Source organism: Panulirus ornatus, chromosome 10 (genome assembly GCF_036320965.1).
Source record: "Panulirus ornatus isolate Po-2019 chromosome 10, ASM3632096v1, whole genome shotgun sequence".
NCBI lineage: Eukaryota > Metazoa > Arthropoda > Malacostraca > Decapoda > Palinuridae > Panulirus > Panulirus ornatus.
The window spans coordinates 61,286,845-61,311,727 of record NC_092233.1 but is presented as its reverse complement, the minus strand read 5'-3'; the positions used below and the strand labels follow the sequence as shown (position 1 = coordinate 61,311,727).

Sequence of the window (24,883 nt, the reverse complement as noted above, 5' to 3'; positions counted from 1 at the left end):
GATAACTACGCCATAAATAACAACAAGATAACACATCAGGGACAGATTCAGTGGGATGTCTGTGACTTCAGGAACAGAGCCACTGGGATGTCTGTGACTTCAGAAACAGAGCCGCTGGGATGTCCGTGACTTCAGCAACAGATCCACTGGGATGTCCGTGACTTCAGGAACAGATCAACGGGATGTCTGTGACTTCAGGAACAGATCTACTGGGATGTCTGTGACTTCAGGAACAGACCCACTGGGATGTCTGTGACTTCAGCAACAGATCCACTGGGATGTCCGTGACTTCAGGAACAGATCCACTGGGATGTCCGTGACTTCACCAACAGAGCCGCTGGGATGTCCGTGACTTCAGCAACAGATCCACTGGGATGTCCGTGACTTCAGGAACAGATCCACTGGGATGTCCGTGACTTCAGCAACAGATCCACTGGGATGTCCGTGACTTCAGGAACAGAGCCACTGGGATATATGTAATTTTCAGACAAAAATCCATTTGGGATATATGTAAGGGATCGAACCCTGACCCCCCACCCCACCCCTCGCATTCCCTAGGGTGCACACACACACACACACACACACACACAGGGGCAGGATACATCTGCAGGCGCCAATTGAGGCAATCCTCATACCAATAACCTCACACTCACACATTCCTGGCCCACGCCCTCGCCGCCCCTCTCTCACACAACCTGCACACGCGCGCGCGCCTTCCCGCCTCATCAACCTCGATGGAATAAATTCCTCGACTTCTCCATAAGCCGTGGCATGCGCGTGGGAGGGGAGAGAGAGAGAGAGAGAGAGAGAGAGAGAGAGAGAGAGAGAGAGAGAGAGAGAGAGCGGGGGGATTGAGGGAATCGAACGCGTTGCCCTCGCGCGGGTAAATTTCCCCCCTTCCTCCTCCGCCTTGCGCCATTACCACTCAAATCTAGACGGGAAATCGCGTTCTCGTCACACGGCGGCTTGGTGTATCCATGAAGTGCATGGGTAATAGAGGAAATTTATGCCTCCCCAGACTCTGCCGTGGGCACAATCTAGGAAGGGAAGGGGGGGACGACTCTATCCACCTCACCGCTGCGGGAGTAAAATACTCTCACTATCTAAAAACGGGATCTTTAAGCCATGCAGTCGAGTCCGTCATAATATATACAGACCGAGACATGGCGCGACACACACACACACACACACACACACACACACACACAGAACAGACGGGACCTCTTCTACACAGACCGAGTGTGTACGGTCTGGTCGCAGACCAGACAGCCGAGTGGAGAGGAAACCTACACACCAGCGGATCAGCTGTGGGTCGAGGAAGACGTGGGCGTGGATGGGGAAAAAAGAAACGACAACAGGACACATACATACAACTACATGACACCCATATATACAACTACTGTACACGAATGTACAACTACAGGATACATACATATACAACTACATAGCAAAGGACTACACAACAAAGGACATACATACAACCAGAGAACACATACATTCAACTAGGACACATACATACAACTAAGAGACATACATACAACCAGAGATCACACACATACAACTACGTACATACAACCTGGGGACACACAAACACAACTTCAAGACCCAAATATACAGGGACTCCGTCACTTTCCGGAAAAAAATCTGATATTTGAGACTAGTTCCTCTGACCCACAGATCCCATTTCATTCAATATAGACGGGCTGGTACATATATATGATAAGACAGGACGACATACATAGCTCTGATAACAAGACGGGTCTTAATACACACTTGATAACGCAGTATCAACTGTAATCGTTCACGAAACAAAACTTAATGGGAACGCGTTCGAACGCTGCAAAACCGCATCGTCTTGAACCTAACCTCACCATCATCCGCTAAGTCTAATTCCGGAGATGTAGAGTATGGTCCGCCTGCTGAACGCGCAGTCTCTTTCGGACCTGTCTGCACGTGCGCACGTCCAAATCTCTCCCACCCGCCACCCCACCCACGCGCTGGGTCTTCCCTAAATATATAAACACCCCAACCATCCCCCCTACCACACACACCCCTACGTTCCATGCATGGATCCGTACCCCTCATAATATACTGTATGGGGGGGAAAACCCGTGTGATGACGAGAGTTCGACTAAATAAACACGTCACAGACTCGGGAATAGAGTGTCGCATTCTGCAAGACATCGCCCCGTGAGTTCCCACGACGGTGCTGAGACTACGACGTTACGACGGAAGGGGAGAGACGTATATAAATATATATACGTCATGGAAGAGATAAATACTTGTACGGTGGGCCGGACGCTTTCGTACGGTCGGTCAGTCAGCCTAACTGGCGGGCGTAGTAGGTGGGCGACGCAAAAGATACGAGGCACTGGTGTGGAATACAAAGTCCACATGAAAAGAGCTTGAGGGTCCCTCCTGCTACACTAACACAAGGACGTTCAGGACTGAAGAGACTTGCTCATGTTCAACAGTGGCACCTATAACAGCCCACTGAACAGACTTGGTCATACTCAACAGTGGTCCCTGTAACAAACCACTGAACAGACTTGTTCATGCTCAACAGTGGCACCTATAACAGCCCACTGAACAGACGTGTTCATGCTCAACAGTGGCACCTATAACAACCCACTGAACAGACTTGTTCATACTCAACAGTGGCACCTATAACAACCCACTGAACAGACTTGTTCATAACAGTGGTCCCTGTAACAACTCACTGAACAGACTTGGTCACACTCAACAGCGGTCCCTGTAACAACATATTGAAAGACTTGTTCATACTCAGCATTGGCACCTGTAACTGCCTACTCCTCACAACTACTAAAACTCCAGCAGTTATTTCATGGGAAAGACTAAAACACTGAACTACGTGCCACCTTTTTTTTTCTCCCAAATTTTGACAAATGTCACGAAGAGACATTCATCTTGGAAGAAAATCTTCCACACTCAGTATACTACAGCTGAAAGACCCCTGGTGGCAAGATGGTCAGTGTGAGGGGTCTAACACTGATCACACTGGACCTCCCCACCACGAGGTTCCAATGATAACCTTTCTTATCACAATGACACCCTCAAGTGGTGGGTGGCTGGCGAACACTTTAAGATGAGGAGGTGCAGTAGATTCTGCTCCTCCTCCTGCTGCTCTGCTTGCCTCTTGTAACCAAGGTGGTGACCCATGTGCGCGTGTTTACATCTTACGGTGGCTATTCCCCTTGACCCTTAATGCCAAATGGTATCACAACTAAGGGGTCGTACAGTCGTACTCCGGAGTCGTACCGATGGAGTTAAACTCCGAATAGTCTACGACCTTCTGGATCGGTCGTAAGGGAGTGACGTGACAAGAGTCTCGCTTCCGATTACGGGCCAAGCGGCCATTATTACAGAATCTATGATGACATTCCTGGCGCTGCCTCACACTCTAGGAATGGGAGTCGAAGAGGTCTGCTACCCAAGCACAAGCATGGCGTCATGTACCGCTTCGGCCAGCCACCACGGACCTCAGTCTCTCAGCGTCTGTATCAAGCACCAAGAAATATATATATATATATATATATATATATATATATATATATATATATATATATATATATATATATATATATCAAGACTTCAGGATCGTCCTCTCTGCTGATGCCGTCGCCGCTGCCGCTTGCGGCGTCTCGGCCCGAGGGTGGAGATACCTCCAGAACCCAGGACCTGTCGGGGAGAGAGAGAGAGAGAGAGAGAGAGAGAGAGAGAGAGAGAGAGAGAGAGAGAGAGAGAGAGAGAGAGAGAGAGAGAAAGCTGGCCATCACACCTGTCGGAGGAATGGAAAGCTGGCCACCACACTCGTCAACGGACAGGTGACGTGACGTCTGTGGCGAACAACGACCACGGCAACATCCAGCCCACCCCACCCTAACCCAGTTCTATGTAAACCCTATCAAGACACAGACATTCCTTGGGGGGGGGGTTGTCACCAGCAGAGCCCCACGCTTTGTGTTGCCACGCCAAAGCGCGACGCCGTCGTGACGTGAGCCATGGTCTTATGGTTTAAAAAAAAAAGAAAAAAAAATCGTGCTCACCACCGATAGATGTAAGGCATTCCCGATAGAATACCGAGCGTTCCCGAGCATATAACGTCTCTTTCCGATAGACCGATTCGAACACGTCTCTTTCCGATAGACCGATTCGAACCAGTGCGCTGCGCTGCAGGGAGCGGAGAGGTGTAAACGCGTGGCTGGCTCTTCCGGTCCATTTTATATCCTTTCTGTCCACACATCACTCGATTCCCAGTAACATCTGACAGAACAATCACTGTTGCTATACCAGGTTATAATACCTGGTAATCAGGATTCCTATCTGTATTTTTTCCCCTCCTTCAATATGTCTGATAAGATTTCGTTGAGGTAGTTAAGATATACAGGTGGGATAAAATGACTCGATACAGCTGCACACACATTAAGAGATCTGGTGATCCCTGGCTACGAGTAGACCTGGCTGTTACCTGCAAACTAAGCGTAAGAAATAAGTAAATCCAAATGGAGTAGATTCCATGGATGAGCAAGGGTAGCGCACCAAAAGTTATCGTACCGTCCTGCATAACAACGTACGGGTGGACAATCTTCCATTTCTGCTCCACTTCGAGTCTGCTTACTTTGGGTACGTGCATTTCCTGCTAAATCATGCGTCGGAGTTATTTTGGGTACACGAATTTCCTGTTACATCGTCGGTTAGTTTTAGTCACTTTGACTTATCTGGAAATCACCACCAATCTGGCTCTATATGGAGCGCATCATCGTCATAATTTTGGCTGGAAGTGTCCTTCGTGTGTCGCTTTACTGATGATAGTTTGAAACCAACTAACATAAACTCTACCAAATTTCTCTATCTGAGTGAAACTGAACCAAATGACGGGACCGAGTCACCCTTATTACCAAAATGCCTGTTAATGTACGTCACCGAAAGCCTTCAATCTCCAAAAAAAAAAAACAAATATATATACGAAAACAATTTGTCTTACAATGAGCTATCATTTTTACGCCATAAGCTAAGCAGCACCTGCCATCTACAGATATAAGCATCTACAGACACACTCTACAAAGGCAGCTATAAAAAATGCATTCTTGCCGCTAAAAGGAACAATCTGTTCTTGCCTCTGGAAACGTAACAGCTTTACCAAGCATATATGTGAGTAGCTTAAATCTTATCTCTTGCATAGGAAGCACTACTAAAAAGAGCCTACGCGAAAAGCGTTCCCCGGTTATCTCACTCACCATATATACACAAATATCGATTGCACACCGATGTCCGCGACTCGTCACCCTTTCCCGCCACAGGCGGAGGAGGGGAGTTTGTTTCCGGTATGCGGGTGTAGGAGTTCGGCCTCCCGGCTGTCACATCATGGCACCACCTCGCCTCAAGCCTGTATCGTTCGCCCGGCAGCGATGCCTTCCCGACACCCGGCCTAAGCTGCCGGCCGCACGTAGCTTTACCGGTGATCCTGCAACATCATGTGTCTCAACGCTCACTCTGTATATTGCCATACTGGCCAGGTCAGTCCTCGTGTTCTTCGAGAACTCATGTGTGGACAAGCTGACAGAGTGCCCAACAACATGTCCAGCATCAGCTCCCCTTACACACACACACACGAATATAGTGCATATGAACGCGCACTTTTCATATAACATTATACCCGAACATTTTGCATGGTAGCATAGCCGAGCGGTTAGTGTTCCCAGCTACCACGCAAAAGGTCCTGGTTCGAATCCTTGGTGTTGGAGTAATATATATATATATATATATATATATCACCTGTTAGTAACATCAACCTGCTCATTCACTACAGAAAAAACACAATTATCATATATAAATGAACAGAATACAGCAATTGGGCGAGATCCAACCATTATGAACCGTAATGTACTTCACTCTCACGACAATGATACTACACAGTTCAACTCAATAGATCATGGGATCCATCCTCTCGTCTCCAAATGAGCTCCTACAATGTTCTGTAGTGGGAATGCCCTCCTACGAGATGGCTGTTCCTTCCACTGATCATTCCTAGCCCGAGGAAGCCTAGCCTGAGCTTTTAAAATTTTCTGTAGTGGGAAAGCCCAGCAAACGTGATAGCTGTTCCTTCCACTAATCATTCCTCTGGAAGGCCTAGAATGACCATCGTGGTACTCCCTATTAATACCATCATATGCTGGACATAAAGGTCAATGTTAAAAGCGTCTCTACTCCTAACTAGACTTAGTCTAACTAATGCCATAGTCAGCAACGTTCTCCCGTTAGACGTCAGTGTGGGAGCTGGACGAAAGACGATACTGAATGGCCTTGCACCAAGTTGACGAGTTCTGGACCAGGAGACAAGACGAGTAACAGGAAACTGTTAGTGTCGGCTTTGCCCACCAACTGGTACACACAGACACACACGAACATAATTAAGTCTTAACGATTCAACTCCTCGCCTAAAGTTTAAATCCAGGATCCTAGGGCCAGGATTTGGCGTCTACTGTAGCAGTGGATCCTAGGGTTATACAAGAATGGCTCGTGGCAAAGGACTCATACCATAACATTCAACGTTACCTCCTTTAAAACAGGACCCAAAAACGTAAACTATCATCATAAGGCCTTCATAGAGTGTAACAAAAAATAAATAAAATGTGGCCTGAATAGACCTCCTTGACCAATTTCGGAATAAGCACCAAGGATAATGCAGACAGCCATGTCGGCCATGGGCAGGCAGCCACACAGACATATGGACGCCTGCAGCTGATAGCTCGCTTAAGCTTCCGGAGTATGCGCTCATAACTAGAAACCAGACGAGCTTTGATATACACAACCAGCTTAAACATACACACACACACACCACACTTTAGAGAAAATACATCCGCAAGTAATTATAACTACGGGACGCATCGTGGAAATGACTTATTTTTGTACACGCTGATGAAAGAGACGAAAGGTATTGAACCTGACGTTGAATTTGTTAAGTATAGCGACATTTCATCTCAATACAATAAAAAATCAAGATGTCAACAACAACCTTCCGCGGCGACATTAAACTTACATAAGTAATGATGCTCTAGTCCATTCAGTCGCTAATGCAGGATAATTCCCGCACATTAGAATGCTTTTCGGTCAGAAGCAATAATACTAGGCTACGACATCGCAAGCAAGTGGACGACCTACCCTAACCCAACCACATACATGCTAGTCTTTCCTACAGCAAAATCCTTCACGAAACAATCGAGTGTCCAAACCTAAAATTAATTTCTCAAGGAATGATGCCTCTCGGGAATAAACCTTGAAGGGGCATTCTTTCCGTCATAACTACTAACATATGATATTCTTTCGGCGGTCCGAGCGGAGTCCGTTACACAAGTGCTCAAGGTCGACCGCCAAACAGTGTCTGTAGTCCACGCCACGCCTCGTCGTCAAACCAATGTCTCGCCTGCCAACCCTTGGACAACACTGGGCTTAACATGCCAACAACTACTTCCTCAACCCACAGTCTCACCTACCAACCCTGTCTGACGCTTTCTCTCTATCCGACGCTTGCTTAAACAACCCAGTGACTCTACCTGCCAACACTTGTACTTAAACCCACTGTCTTACCAGACAGCACTTGCTCAACCTCGCGTCTCACCAAGCAATACTTGCAATTCCACGAAAGAGAAAAAGTATTCCACCACATTAATGACACCAGTGAGTCACCTTAACAGGAAAGTAATGCGAACTAAAACCTATAATCAATTCACGTTTGCTTCTAATAACCCCTCATCAGTAAATCCTGATGAAAAATATATCATCTGTGGCTCAATTACATGAAGTCGATACGTATATATCTGATATCTATGACGAGCTGGCTTCGCCCACACCCCAACGGAGGCACGATTCTGGGGGAGGAGGCAAATGAGACGTCTGTTCTACCCCCTGGTGGTGATTCTTTCGTCCTACAGTTGCGTCTTGAGCATTCTGAGACATGTCTGAAATTCCATACTACTTTCCTGATGATGATATATATATATATATATATATATATATATATATATATATATATATATATATATATATATATATATCGTCCTTTTGTGCGTTTCTTCGCTACATTTCATATCTTTCTGCAGTCCTTAATTTGTACAACTGTAAAGTCAATTCAGACTATAAATATTTACGATATCAATTCTTATCACGGAAGCCCATGCCGACGGTTTTACCACCACCTAAATACACGGGTACACTTGATGTGTCCCTGGTGGTAGCAGAGCTGATAGTGGTGTTGGCGGGTCTCGGACCCGAGGTTGGGTTGAAGATCTCTGGCCACATGAAAAAAACATCCTCCCATGCCAACTTTCTTTTGGCTGTGTTAATTGGCATGTGTGTGTGTGAAGCACACATGTAAATATATACTCTCACATTTCGTTTATTTGCAAATATTACCCCGGGCCTAAATCTTCATGAAAGAATCGAGGTGTTGCACACGACCTTTTCTTTCTAAAGGTCGCTGCGGCCCAAGGTTGCACTGTAGCAAGTAAATCCAAACTCCTTTGGAGCGAGACGTTCTCTGATGAGAGACTAATGATACAGCCTCAACAAAGGAGATTTTTCACTCCCTATGTAACCTCGAGAAGGCAAAGTTCGGTGACACCGATATATATATATATATTATCCCTGGGGATAGGGGATTAAGAATACTTCCCACGTATTCCCTGCGTGTCGTTGAAGGCGACTAAAAGGGGAGGGAGCGGGGGGCTGGAAATCCTCCCCTCTCGTTTTTTTTTTTTTTTTTTTTAAATTTTCCAAAAGAAGAAACAGAGGGGGCCAGGTGAGGATATTCCAAAAAAGGCCCAGTCCTGTTCTTAACGCTACCTCGCTAACGCGGGAAATGGCGACTAGTTTAAAAGAAAAGAAAAATATATATATATATATATATATATATATATATATATATATATATATATATATACACACACACACACACACACACACACGTCTCAAGCGCCTGCATCAAAGAAAAACGTCTTGCTATATGATGTAATCAAATCACCTACAACCAAGTGCGCTACCTGGCATTTTGGTGGAATAAATGTTTCAAGACCCGGATCCCACTTGAGCCACAGCAAGTGGGTAAAGGACAGCAGGGCCGCTCCATCCACCCCTTTGCAGCAGACCTGCTAGCCTTGATGAAGGGTTCGGCGACCACAATAATGACGCAAGCTTCTCTCTTACTTGTGACATAAAGAAGGAATTACGACTACCATGGGAGCCTGGGTTGAATACAAATACGAATATCGTATACACTTAATGTATAAATACTGCTGGGTCTTGAAGATACACACAATTAGCCTTCTGGAGAGACTGCGCTCCCTTAGGACGATAGCACCTGTACCCTGGGAACGATAGCCGTCCCGTGACCGTTAACTTCACCACCGCACTGGACACCTACATCCTGAGGCGATAGCCGTCCCGTGACCGTTAACTTCACCACGCAATGGACGCCTATACCCATAGGGCGATAGCCGTTCCGTGACCGTTATCTTCACCACCGCAATGGACGCCTATACCCATAGGGCGATAGCCGTTCCGTGACCGTTATCTTCACCACCACGCTAGACACCTGCACCCTGAGACGGTAGCCGTCCCGTGACCGTTACCTTCACCACCACAAGGCACAAATACACCCTGGGAACGATGGTCGTCACGTGACTGTTAACTTCACTACAGCACGGGACGCCTTCGCCCTGGGAGGATAGCCACTCCCTGACCGTCCATGCATGACATGATAATCGTCCGATAATTGGCTAATGAAAACAGGGGCGATTTCCTGCGCTTCACCGACATGCTATTTTCACAGGCTTTTAATCGCTACGTCTCGTTTGAATAACCATAACTCTCATTAAGCTTGGGTTCCTCGGCAAAGAGGGAGAGTATGTCATTCCTCGTCCATCGACATAGGGAGAGCGTGAGCGCCATTCCTCGCCCCATTCACAGCACCAAGGGAGCGTCAGTGCATCCGTGGGAGGAGGAGGAGGAGGAGGAGGAGGAGGAGGAGGATGGGAGGGGGGTCTCTGTGCTAGAATCACTATCAAGCGAACATCGCACCTCCAGCCTAACCCTCGCGATCAATGCCAGCCCAAGGTTCCGCCGCCGCCGCTGCTGCTGTGTCATGCGACTCCTGTCACTTCCTGACTCTAACCTTTAAGCACGACGGCATACGACCACCTCCTCCCCCCTTCTAGGATGGTCGTCCCCCCTCTTCCCCTGGGTCGTCCTACTCTGCTCAAGGGTCGTATCGTCGTGCTCAGAAGTGAGCAGGATTACAGCAACAACAACAACGAGACAAAATCTTCTGAATACAATATAGAAAAAAGCCGTATATAAATATACATAAATACACACACACACACACACACATATATATATATATATATATATATATATATATATATATATATATATATAGTTCGCAAAAATATCTCAGCCAAATATGACTGAAACAGAGGCGGAAGAGAATCCAATTTACCCCAGAGGACATATTTCTGTTGGGGGTACATTTCGGCCGTTCTGAAAGCTACTTAAAAATATACAGCGACCCCGAACTTCACCGAGAAACACCCCGATCCTAGGAGACACCATGCATGAGTATCTGTTGGTATTCCAGTACACGACCTATAACCTTTGACCGCCGCGACGCCAAACGCTTAGGGGATACGCAGAACTTTACAGAGTATGGCACGTACATTTTTTGGTCTACGTGTCTTAAACCCACTCATTAAAAAAACTCGTGTACACAAATATTTAGTTGCACTGTAACACACATGACCTTAATCTTTGACCCTTAACTTTATGATGACACACACAGTTTGAGGTAGCATCTATGGTGCATTTCTTATTCATATCCATCCACAAAGTCTTCAGATACTGTGTACATATAAAACAGTAGCATTTCGCAAAAGGTAATCCGGTGAACTTTGACCTGTGACCCCGCGCACCGCTTCTCCTAATCCTTCTAAATGCTTTAAAGTATTTACTCTAGCCTCTTTCTCTTTCATCTTCCTTCTATTTTGGGGTAAACTCAAATCCGCTGACTCCCAGTTTTAACCTGACAATCAAAACCCCACACGCCTGCCTGCCTTCTCTTCCCACACACTGTAGGTTCCCACACCTCACTCTAATACAAGTATTACTCAGTCCCTGAGTATTAAATTCTAATTACTTTCAATAAAACCTGTTTTCATGCTGTTAAAAAGAACAAGCGACATTTATACAAGCAGATGTTCAACCACCGTGTACACATGACCTTGTGACCTTGATTTTTGACCTCGAAAACCTGATCAGATCTAGAGCTTACGAGAATTGTGGTCAATATCTAATCACACAGTTAAAAGCTATGGTGTACATCATTAATCAGATACATTTTTGTTTAACCCTGTTTGCAGCAGACTTTTGACCCCCGACCTCCACGCTCAAGCTTGTCTGATTCCCATCCAGTCACTCAAAATTTGTAAACAAGTGTCTAATACCGGTTTCATTAACATAACTTTTATGACCTTGACCTATAACCCCTCGACCTTGAAAATATAATCAGGCGTAGAGTAATGGATGCAGTTTTCCTATGGCACAAGCTTGGCCTTAAAAACCATCTCCCAGTCAGAAGCTACAACTGTTTAGAGTAACCCCTGTTGACCTTTGATCATCCAGCTGCGAAAACTTCATCGGGTGCAGAACTTGGTGCGCGGCGGGCGTCCGCGGTACAGGACTGGTCCGTGAGGCAATCATCCCTCAGTACTTCTCGAGACGTCGTCTACATATGTGCGGGTCGTTCGTGTGTGTGTGTGCGTGCCCGCCCGCCTGCACCTCACGCAAGGAGGCAAGACCAATATATTGCCCCTCTGTTTTGCAATAGGGGAGCCTATAAGAGAACAGGAGCATAAAGCATTGAGGAAAGATGTGACTAACTCTTGGCAAGGGCCAAATACTTGCACAGTGAAAGAGTATTTGGTGTTGGAATTATCTTTAAACACCTGATGATGCTATAAACGACCTCAAGTTTGTAGTTATAAACATGCGCTGACGATCTTAATTACCCTGGCAGTTGAGCTGGCCTAAATACCATCTTTAATCAACCAACTAACCCTAAATCTCCGTTTCCATGAAAGTTAAGGAAGAGGACAAGGAGAGTGTAAGAGGATTCTTCTGTGACGCAATACAGCTAACAGAATAATAACTGGTCTAGTTTTCTGTAAAAAATTCTGAAGAATTCCAAGCGAGAGTGAGCGAGGGGATACTAATTAAGACACTCTGAAGACCCATGCTTCTTGTGTCCAGCGGTGGCCATTGTTGTTTCCGGAAATATTACTTAACTCTGTTGTCCGATAACTGTACCAAAGTAATCAATTCTGCTTACTAAGAAATGTCCCGGATCTATAAACAGAGTAGGGGTGGGTGGGTTGGGGTCAAGGACTTAAAGAAGAGTATTTTACAAAAATCTGTTGAGTTATATTCTCAAAGAGCTTAAAACTTTAATATTATAAATAAAGAAATGACGAGTAATATTCATGTGTTCCTAAACATTAAGAATAATGTCATCAATAGAACAAATCACTGTTTTACCAACCTCTCTTTTATCATATGGAACTGCCTGTGTTGTAAACAACAACCAAATAACACAATTTGTAACAAATGTTACACAGTTGCAGCTTTGCGTCCGTAGAGTCGTGACCCGTCACTGGCTACTGGCACAGTGAGGGTGTAAGTGGTCTTAGAAATATCCTTACCACCTGAAGAAGGTGTTGTAAGATATCTTTGAGTTGGTGGATGTAACATGGCGTCTGACGGACTTAATGACTCCTGGCAGCTACGTTAGACCTGGCAGTTGTCATATCCAACATGGCGGGCGTCTGTAAACACCGAGGAAGATGCATTTCGGCGCTGGAAAGGCCAAGGCAAGGTACAAGTATACAGGATTCGCCTGTACTTTTGTTGACGCATATATTACAGACACACACCTTATCATAATTTACTTTCTCAGAGCGGCGGATTGGGTCGAGGTTATGCACAGAATCAATATTGAGCACAGCATTTTCGTGTTAATATGTTAGTTTCAAGTGTGACAGTTTACGACGAGGTGTATTACAAACAACACGTCAAAAACACTACTATGATATTCTGGTATTAACTATTACCGTTGCTTGCATGGAGGATAATTACAGGAGAGAGAGAGATGAAGAGGAGGAGGAGGAGGAATGGGGGAATGAGGGAGGCGTCTGGCGCTACCTCCCTCCCTCCCGGCCGACCACTCGTTCATCGCCTCCACAAACTGACACATTCTGCGGATACCGCACGGGGCATATGTAACAACATATTTACAACTGTGAACAAAGCGAGGTGTGAGAGCGGCTACGGCCACACCATACTCCTCTGATCACATTCGGCCTTCACGTAAACCTTTATTACCGAATGCAGCAAATATTAACAAAACTTTCTCTAAAATAGAGAGAAATCGTAGGCGCCCCAAGCGGCGGCAGCCACCAGCCAGCCAGTCAGCTACCGAGTTATTTCCTGCCCATCTCGCCCAGGAAAATGGCAAGCTGATGACTTTATAAGGAAAACCTCGTTACCAAAACATCAACGGCAAATAAATTCAAAGCCCCAATTTCTCCTTTTTTCAAACTGGACACTTGAAGAAGAAAAATAGAACGAAATCCCTTACTAAATTTACATAAAAGTAATTTAGGTTATGTGAATGCTTCTCCGAGGCTTGCAGAACAGAAAACCTAAGTATTCAGACTCATTTACTTTTAATGTTAAAATACTATTAAGTCAACCTTAACACAAAAGGTTGTTTGAGGTCAATAATGACATCGTATGTGTGGTTTAAGAGGGGGAACCTTTGTGTATCAATATTGGCGACAATAGTGTTCACCTGTTTCAGCAACTAACACCTTACGTATGTTGCCTGAAATCAATTTAATCTAACCTAGATCACCCCCATGTTCTCAAAACCATTCTATACATTTAGGGCATCAAGATTCAGTGGTGTAATCTTCAACCTGACAGTTATCATATACATTCAAGCTAAGATATCAACGGTAACTTGATATTTGAAGTCATATACTGTCAAGATAACCACTTGGCAGTTGAGGTCATATACATTCAAGGAAAGATGTCAAGGCAACAGGGGAGGTCATTTAAAGTCAAGCTATCAAGTTAACTTGACAGCTTAGGTCAAGCTTAATATAATACAGGGGGTTTAAAAGTTATCCTATTTGAAACGAACTAAAATACAAGACTAGGGTCATGCAAGCACAGTGCAGCGGGACATAGATAATCAAATCTATAATGATAAGTCACAAAACTTTCGCTGAAGTTTGCCCTACACACACCAAAGGTCTGATCACTTGCTGGTAACAATAATAATTGTACAAAAAGATATATACGATAAGGGTGCTACCACATAAGCATTCAAACAAATCTTAAAGTACCAAATATACCAATGTAACTTTTAATTCATAAAAATTCTAAATGGATATATATATATATGCCTCGGCAACTGTTGGACGATTCAGTCACCGGTGCTGCGCTTGATTAAATAAGCTCTTGCATTAAGTCTATGAATGACTTTTAGTCCCTCGGTAACATATATCTCTTTTTAATTTACTTGTACAATCGAACCCCTTTCTGCTTGCGCCTGCGGAGTGCTGGGTGCCACTGACCGGCTGGCCACTAACCCCTGGACACTACGTAGGACTTACACTGAGCAAACGCTCCGACAACAAGCTCGTATCACCATCATTCCCTCCCTCCTCAGCTGCCACACCCTCCCACACAGACACCATTCCCTCCAGACACCGCCAGCTCCATGGTTACCACACACTTCCTCCACGATTCCATGTCCTCCCTTACCATTAAAACTCCCTCCATCGTTGACGACAACATCCTCCCTGGCAACCATCACAGCCTGAACGGTGGAATGGTATTGTTCAGAGGTATAACCACTCATCCCCAACATTTTTCTTCATACCTACCATACAGCCGGCAAAATCTTCACGCTCAATATAATATCTTCCCGAAAATATATCACCTCAGCTGTCAGCAATTTCTGTCTTGCCAAGGATATTGGTCAATTATTTTGGAAACAGAGTATAGGAGTTACTGTCGTGAGCCAAGTAACTTTCTCGGCGTCTCTAGAAAGAACACACCCTCAACTAAGTGTGGAGTCGTGCAACGAAAACATAACAGGAATTCGAAGGAACTCCATGAAGTATGGGGGAAATTGCAACTTAATTTGATAATTACCCCCCTTTATCGGTCTCCCAAGTCGATTTCCGCAGTCAAATGAGGGAAAACTGGAGGTCGTGGGATGATGAGGTGAAGGTCACCAGGAATATGTACCAAGAAAAACGGGGTAGGCGTTGGCAACGTGAGCTGAAAAATATTATGAGGTGACCACGGCATGAGGATGGTAACACTCCCCCTCCTCCTCAACTAGGCCCACCACCCGTGTAGGACAATCCCCACCCCATTCCTGGTGAACCACCCTCACAACACACTTTTCCACCTTTCTTTTTTTCTCCTTCTTTTGCCTCCGATGTCCACAACTTCTCACCAACACCCAAGCTACCTAAGAGCCGGCGACCCCCCCTTAGCCCACCCCTCTCCACGACACCTGATGGGTGGTGACGACCTTGGGCGACGCTCGGTGCACGAGACACGGAGAGGGGGATGCATAAACCCTCTTCGTTACGGCTAGCCTTTCGGTCCATCTCCCGCACGCTGGAGGTCAGAAATCCGGAGACACGCAGCCTTGAAAAGTACAGCCCACACTCCTCCACGACCGCGCTCCTCGACCCTCCGTGCCTACCAGGCCACTGGGTCTATGGTGCGTTCTATCCAGCACGCAAGCAATGTCTCTCCCTCGACACCCTGTTTACAGCCATGCATGCAAACACACAACCACCTCGCAAGCAAACTGACGTGGGGTACAAACAGAGAAAGAGGAACGGTGGGTGGGGGTGGGATATAATGGTGCCCATCCATTCAGAAATACTATCCGGCAAAACTCCACTCTACTCCTCGACGCACATTGATGCCCAATGACGAAACTCCCAGCGGGGACGGCGCGGGAGCTCTGCAAGTTCATGGCATCCGGCCAAGGGCGGTGGCTGCAGCAGCCAGGAGAGTCCCCCTCGTCTGCCAAGGATCGGGGGGAGGGATGCCCCGGTGCCAAACACACGCGTGTCGAGGAGGGGGAGGAGGATGGGGAGTGTGAAAATGCAAGCATGTACTGGGGGTGGTGGGGATGATGGCAGTGGTACGTGGTGGTACCGAACAGTAAACGCTCTCACGGTTGCCAACACTCGACGTGAGGATGCTGGAGGGAGGGAGGGTGTGTGTGTGTGTGTGTGTGTGTGAGGCGGGCGGGGGTACGTCGGTAGGGGGCCAGCACATCATCACGAGACGCTACACACTTTGCTCCTCCGACCTCGAGAATGGCGTGTGGCAAGCCAACGACAACAAGGGCAACACCAGTCGTCACTCTGTATATTACTAACCTGGTTAACATTAACATCCAACGTTAACCTATGACGGCTGATATATATATATATATATATATATATATATATATATATATATATATATATATATATATATATATATATATATAACAATTTGGCATCTGCATTAACTTCCACCCCCTCCCTCTCTCCCTGCATCCCCAAACCTTAAACTTCTGAAGTCGATATTTCAAGTATTCTAAGCGCAACTCGTACAACAAGTTTCTACACAACTACAAAATACAAAATATTTACATATATCAATGGGAAGGTCTGTCTTGTTAGTCTTTTGTTTCTCAAATCTACGCGGCCTCACACCTGACTCTGTAATGGAAAAGCACGGTCAAAAAAAAACAAAAACAATAAACTATATATATTCTGCAGTGTGTCCAGCCAGCCAGCAAGCTACCTGCTTATGTCCTTGGAGACCGTGTGTCCAGCCAGCTAGCTAGCTAGCTAACTGCTATTTAATGTCCTTGGAGAGACCGCAGGTTCGCCTCGAAACAGACCCCCAGGCATAAACCAAACTCAGAAGTCACGATCTCTTATCCTTTCTTTATCTTTAGGCACGCTCGCACACACACACACAAACACATTACATAAAAAAAGCAAACAAAGACATCATACGAATTCATACAGAGATCCATGTGTTCTCGGATCACTTGCTCACTCCGGGAAAAAATACCATACTCGCTCCCTCGCTCCCTCTCTCTCACCCGCAGGGCTTTGGTAACGATGAAACTCGCTCCTGTAATCACCATACTCGCTAACACACTTCTCTTTCATCAGCAGGGCTGTGCCGCCAGCTGTGGTTAGCCATGATACTCGCTCCTGAAATCGCTGTACTCGCTAGCTCGCTCTTGTTTCATCCGCAAGGAGGCTGTTGGGGTCCAGGTGGTGGTGACCGGTGGTGTGCGAACCCGCAATTCACGGCCCGGCTTGTATAAAAGTCTCAAGGTCCCGAAACCCGGCGGTGCAGCCACCGCTGCCAACACTGGCAGGGGGTCGGAGAGAGAGGGGAGGGAATGTTGTGTAGGCAGGGATACGAGAAGTATATATATATATATATATATATATATATATATATATATATATATATATATATATATATATATATAATATGAGAGGCGATGGAAAGACAATGTCACAGTGGGATGAGACAGGGACAAGCTACCACTAGGGATTAATTACCGACACACACACACACACACACACATAAAAAGAGGGAGGAAAAATAAAAAACGAGGGACTGAAAATAAAAACAAACAAACTGTAAAACAGGTAATGCCCAGGAGGGCGGGTAGCGGTGAAAGACTCCGAGGAACCCCGGCTGTGCTGATGGTTCTGGAATTTTGCCACAAAAAGAAACAAAAAATGTCGAATTTACGTTCTACACTCGTACCAGGTGGACGGTGGCAGAGGAGGACGATGCACAGCACGTCCGTGCACTGTGCCACAATGACTGAATCGTGTATAAATGATAAAATCACAAGAGTGAAGTAGTCACAGAGGTCAGAGATGGGATACTTGTTCAAGTAAGCACAAAACATCATTTTGAATAAAAAATCATGACACATATCTTTCATACATGTATGGCAAACGTCTCTATCATTAACCTATGTTACAAGTTTGGTCTGTAGTGAGTGTTTAAAAGGTCGTGAGCATAATTCTTGAGCAGCCGATCTCATATCCTTGCAAACGTCGAAGGGGGAGGAAAGCGTTCTACGTGAGGGGTATGCAAATACAATCACACACACACACACACACACACACACACACACACTTCACTTCCACCGCACCCTCCCTCTGTCACCTGGCACTCGTCCCCCTCCCTCTTCCTCCTTCCCTGAGGGTGTCTGTTGTACACACACACACACACACACACATCCCCCCCTAAAAAAAAAATTAGGAAAACGACCTCCCTGACATGTTCCTCTCTCGTCATGTGCCAGACCCAAGTGCGCGCGTGTGTGTATGTGTGTGTGTGTGTGTGTGTGTGTGTGTGTGTGTGTGTGTGTGTGTGTGTGTGTGTGTACAACAGACACCCTCAGGGAAGGAGGAAGAGGGAGGGGGACGAGTGCCAGGTGACAGAGGGAGGGTGCGGTGGGAGTGAAGTATGTGTGTGTGTGTGTGTGTGTGTGTGTGTGTGTGTGTGTGTGTGGAAAGGGGGTGGGGGGTATCCGGGTGACTCAAGGGTGGGGTTACAAAATGACTAACTGAAGGCGCCGCGTCCTCCCCTCCCCCCACCACCCACGACACCAGTGACACACACACACACACACACTACGTGATCCAAGACGTGTAACGTCCCCGCGTCACCAGTGGCAGTGACGTCATCCGTTACCACCCGTGACGTCAGACGCACCGTTACCGCCATCTGATGGGTTCCACCCCCCGGCTCTTGCAGCAGCCGAACGGGAGACGAACACGGGAGGGGGGAGGGAAACGAAGCACCATGCTACCCAGCCAGCCAGGGAAGGCGTACACGACGGGAGAGAGAGAGAGAGAGAGAGAGAGAGAGAGAGAGAGAGAGAGAGGGGGGGGGGGGGGGAGGCACAAACAAATAGAGAGTAACATAAGCCAAATCTGTGCCAAGCGCTGGGCCTTGCTTACTTGCAAGGGCACATTGCGCTACCCTGACACACACACACATACACACACAATTTTTATGATGTTAATTGATGCCCTAATCAAGGCCATCCCATTACCGTTATATATATATATATATATATATATATATATATATATATATATATATATATACCCTAGCCTGAGCCAGGTGTCCATTTTATCGACCAACACTCAAGGTGTGGATGAACATATGGGTTGACTGTGTACCGACTGCCGCAACCCATAATTCGAACCTATGCGCTCGACTCTGGGCGGCCCGTGAATGAGTCACGGTCAGGAACGGTAACTGATACACTTGAATTACACGGGGTCTAGGCTGACATGCATCACTTCAATAAAATAAAAATAAATAAATAAAAATTAAATGAAAATAAAAATGAAATAAAACTAAATAAAAATGAAATAAAACTAAATAAAATACATAAAACAAAGTTATCAGGTTTGATCGATACAGAAGAAAAAATTAATTTCACCATCGTGTCCCAGGACATCCTCCTAGGGGGGGGGGGGGGGGGGGGGGTTGATCTGCAGCAGCGTTCAGGAAGCCAGCCACGTCCACAAAGTGAGGAAGAGGGTGAAAGCGTTGGAAATGAAATGCCTGAGGACAACATGCGGTGTGAGAGGTGTTGACCGAATAAGAAAATGATACGGTGAGAGAGAGAGAGAGAGAGAGAGAGAGAGAGAGAGAGAGAGAGAGAGAGAGAGAGAGAGAGAGAGAGAGAGAGAGAGAGAGAATGGTAAAAAGAGTATGGCTGAGAGTTAAAGCGGGTGGACTGAAATTGTTTGGACATGCGGAGGGGATGAGCATGGAGAGCTAGACAAAGAGGATACATATGTCAAAAGTGGAGGTCACAAGGAGGAAAGATGGAACGGAAAAGGTCTTTGAGAGCTTGGGAGCCTGAACATGCAGGACAGTGTAGGGCATGCATGGAACAAATAAAATGGAGCGATGTGATATACAGGGGGTGACGCACTATCAATGGCCTAGAGACCTTTCTGTAGTTTCCCATGAACGCTTCATATGCCCTGGTTCTGCCCACTGACAGCACGACACCCACTAGATACGACATTGCTCCAATTCATTCTATACCGTGCACGCCTTACACCCTCCTGCATGTTCAGCCCTGGGCACTTACAACCTTATTTCCAATTCATTCTACCCCTTATCGTCTCCTACACTTCTGACACATACATCCTCTTTGTCCACCTCTCCTTACTCATTACAGTCTCGTCAAAGAACTTCACACTCAAAAGGTGTTCAAACTTCCCTGGTACTGCTACTTGCGCAGCTTCTGCTGAAGAAGCCTCCTAGAAGATACCCTGGGTGTCACTAGGGCTCTTTGCAAGTGGTCCTGAGGTAATTATAAATATAATAAATATCCTGCTTTAGCGAGGCAGTGCCAAGAACTGACGAAAAATGGCTTTTATCGCCCCACATACCTTCTCTAGCTGTCATGTGTACTGCACCGAAACCACACACGTTCCCTATCCACAACCAGCGCCCCCTGACAGACCTTTCCGTGGCTTAACCTTGATCGCATCATTTGCATGATGGCTTCAGTCACAGGACGCATCAATTACGGGAAACCTCGCATAATACCAAACCTACACTTACGTAACACACACGTCTATGACAATGATGTGAAGATTTCCCTGCTGCGCAAGAGTGATAACATGCAGGGGAAAACCCCCTGCTTAAACCGTGGGCTCCTTTTATAACATTTCCCCTAAAGGCAGAGACGCAAGAGGTATTTCTGTCCCGACTGTGAAAGCAGGTGCATGAGGGGGTAAGTTGGCTGGTGGCAACGGCGGCTTTGAGACAAAGAGGAGGAGGAGGATCATGGCTGACACCCCTCACCTCCCTTTATTTCCCCTCGACGATTACCACTAGCACCAACACACTGTGTAGGGCAGGCACGATATAACCATATATAAATTCCAGGAACCCCAGTCCCCACCCCCTTTCTTCTTCTTTTTTTGCTGCGCTACATCCAGCAGTTGGGGAAATGAGACGTTCTAACTAGACGAGGTTTCGAACTCAAACACTTTCTCCTCTAGTCACGACGATGATAAACCTCTGCCCAAGGCGGTGACCTTTCCCGACGCGCAGCGATTAACCCCGTGAAAAAAACTAACAAGGATATACTGACCTACTCGTGACACAGCAGTAAAAAAAAAAAAAAAAAAAAAAGAAGAAAAAAGGATGAAACTTGCACACGTCAACACCAACGGGGGAAAAAAAGGACGAAAGGGAAGCGGGTAAGATTTTGAAACTTGACACAGTTTCCTGAGACGCCCCGCCCCGCCCCGCCTCGCCCGCTTCATCAACATACATCATCACCGAATTCTTGAAGTCATCAGCCGAGATGACTGTGCCAGGAAACGTCAACAAAGGAGAGTACTGTAAATCCATGAGGTTCGGGGGCAGGAGGAACGGACCGAATGGAAAGCCCAGTGGGCGAGGATGCATGAGTTCAAAACGTAACGCATCAGGTGGAAAATGGAATGCAACTCGACTCTAGGCAACAAGACAAAAGAATAACGACTGGAAGCCTGGGTGGTTGGTCACAGATTGAACCTGTTCAAACGAGGGAGACTGAACAGAGGTCATGGAGTAGTCAGGCAAGCTGGCTGGCAGGCAGGATCTGACCTTTGCCACACTGTTGCTGCTGTCAACCGCCCAGGGCCAGGGATCCGATGTGGTACATCGTCTTGAAGCCAAGCCTAGCCCCACACAGGAGCACCCCCCCCCAACGTCCCTCTATCTGTCCGTCCCAGGGGACAGGCCTCAATGCACAACAGGCGGCCCTTGAAGGCGCGCGCGCGCGCGCGCGTGTGTGTGTGTGTGTGTGTGTGTGCGTGTGACGTTGCTGGTCACACCACACATCAACAAGGGCTGCCACGGCCTAGCTCTACGACCGGCATTGCGTCCAGGTACCAAACACTGTTGCTGAGGCACCGGCTTACACAACCGGCAGACATTAACATCACCAATCTCAGCACCTTCGACTACGATTAAAAAAAAAAAAGAAATCTACAATGCGAAAATGGACGCCATTACCGAATGCACCGGCACAGCGCGTCGGTAATAACCACTACCAACGTACATTTTCTAACACAAAAGAAAACGTAAGGGAGGTACGTCCTCTTCCTGAGCGTGTGCTCTTGTACGCTGGAACAGGAAGTCGTCAGCGCGAAGCCATCACCGCTGTAACTCAGGGTCATAACAGTAAAACTAAACTTCCTTGAAAAGAGAGAGAAAAAAATTCTGTTGAATGAGATAAGAAAGATAAAAGAGGACCCGTGTGTCTGGAGTGGAGGGAGAGAAGGAAGAAGGAAGGAAATACCAAAGAAGGATGGGGGGGGGGGGGTAAAGAAAGGCTTTATAGAGGCATGAACGAACAATCAAGTGCAAGAGATGGAATACATTGGATCGATGTTGCATAGGAGGGTCAGCGTGCTCTTAATGACCCCGAACCAAGGCATGCGAAAGCGGTCAAGGCCAATGATTAGAACAGTGTGTGAGGTTTGGTTACAGATAGCGACCTCTGGTTTCGGTGCATTACTAGACATAACAGCTGAAGTATGCAAATGATGAGACCGTTATTTGTGTGTTGGAATCCAAACAGCCTCGTGAGTGAAACAGTTGTATATAGATATCAAAACTTGTCTTACATTATGTTGGATCTTTATGGAGATTAGAGACAATAATACAAAAACATCTAACGCTGGAACCCATAACTGAGGGCAGGAAAATCTCCAGCCGGTCTTATATAAACCAAGACGTCTCGGGGGGAACAAGAAACGAGGAACGAATTACCACAAGAAAGATGCCAACACCTGAAGGAATGACGGGAATGCACACTCTCTTTTTTCACAAAGGCTCGTCAGTGGAGGAGGACTAAAACCCTCTCCGTTCCAGGACAAGTCACAATCAACCAACAGCCACACGCGCTGGCCCGCCCTAGCCGAGCTGAGACGTGCATTTCTAGCCCGAACGGTTGTGTGCACTCCCGTGCACTCCTAGCCCGAACGGATGTGTGCACTCCCGTGCACTCGGAGCACAAACGAAGGTTGCAGGTACAAATTACCATAATTAATAATAATGATTAGAGACAGACCAAAGTTCGTAATCATTCAAATACTACAGAACACCGGTACCCAGCCCTATTTAAGTCGTATATCACTAAACCAGACTTTCCATTAACAAGTCTTCCCTTCGTTTCTTGCACAGCTCCTACTAAGTAAGCCACAGTTTCACAACATAGGTACTCTCGAAATCTGAATAAGTCTCATCCTTACATCAACACTTACACGTGTAAAAAAAAAATATTGTCCAACTTTTTATCAAAATAAAAATATTCACAATCCTTTTGTTTGGACGGCTCTGGCGCACCATTATGACTACGCGTAGCCACCGGTTGGGGAACCAGTGCAGTCAGTAGGGCAGAGGAGGCCTGTCTGATCATCAACTCAACCCCCACCACCAGGTACATCAATGGCGATCATCATCATCAACTACAATGGCCGGGAGGGAGAAAACACGGGTACTGACCGTTTGAGGAGCCGCTTGGCTTCGACGTCGTCAATATGGATGCCCAACCGCTTGAAAGAGGTCCTCAGCTCCCGCTCATCCACGCGGCCTGCGGAGAGGAAGCGGAAAAGCGGTATGAGAACATGGAAGGGAAGCCGTGTCCCTAAGATGGCAATGCTAGATCTGGATACGGGTGTAAGGGGCAGCACCAGTGGTGTAGAAATCGAGAAAGGACGGGCTGCGGCACTAATGGGAGTCCACAGGCTAGTTGAAAGTGGGGTAGACATGAGTGATCCCTGGGTGAAAGTGAAGCATTACATTCTCACAAAATTGACCTGAAAACCTGCAATATCATAAGCGTTAGAGTACACAAGACACGTTGACTGGCTGCACCTAATGGTGTATCAGCGAGTTTCATCCACATTTGTGAAAACATCTTTTTTTTTTTTCAATTCTAAGTTTCCCTGTATCATATAAACACCATCACACAAATCCAAAATACGATGAAAACTTTACATACATTTCACGAAAAAGTGCTTTACATAAGGTTTAGTGCTTTACATAAAGTTATCCAAGAAAACTACAATAGTAACTTTTACGTATATGCTTGTGAAATATAGCAAATGGTCTCTACGAATTACCACAGACTTAACACTTTAAAGAGAAACTTAAAAGTGGAGAAAATGTTTGGGTGAGAGATCACCATTTCGCTTTCACGCTGGGTCGAGTTGGCTCAGCGATCATTAGAGTGGAAAAAAGTCTTTTCTGCCATGTAATTTACTAAGCACTAACATACATTATTCTAATACTATATATATATGCTGCAGTAGGTCACAATGCCCATGATTTAGTATTTGCTGACAACCACGAGACAAAATGAAACACGACATGTCACAAGTGCATTTTCGTATGATTCATACACCGCCAGGGGGGATGTATTAGTTACACTATAGTGCAGTTGGAACTCGTATCCAGGAGAGCAGACAGCGTAGCCGATCATATTTCCAGGAACTTCCTTAGGCCAGACATTTGCAGGAATGCGGTACAGCGGTAATGGCGCCCGGAGAAGTTTTTGGCGAGACTACCCGTCGTGGTGGGCGGGAGTCGGCGGTACTCAAGGTCACACACGTGCGGCTGGCGGGGCTCGTGTCTGGCCTCCCGCACGTCC

The 24,883-nt window shown here is 46.4% G+C and overlaps 1 protein-coding gene across 1 annotated transcript in view; it reads right to left on the bottom strand.

Moving 5' to 3' along the window:
* The window catches only part of SCaMC (Short Calcium-binding Mitochondrial Carrier), a 96,400-nt gene that overhangs the window by 48,081 nt on the left and 23,436 nt on the right, over positions 1-24,883 (bottom strand). The window contains exon 3 of the mRNA XM_071666095.1: positions 23,737-23,824. Within this exon, the coding sequence (XP_071522196.1) occupies positions 23,737-23,824 (88 nt within the window). The remainder of the gene's footprint in view (positions 1-23,736; positions 23,825-24,883) is intronic.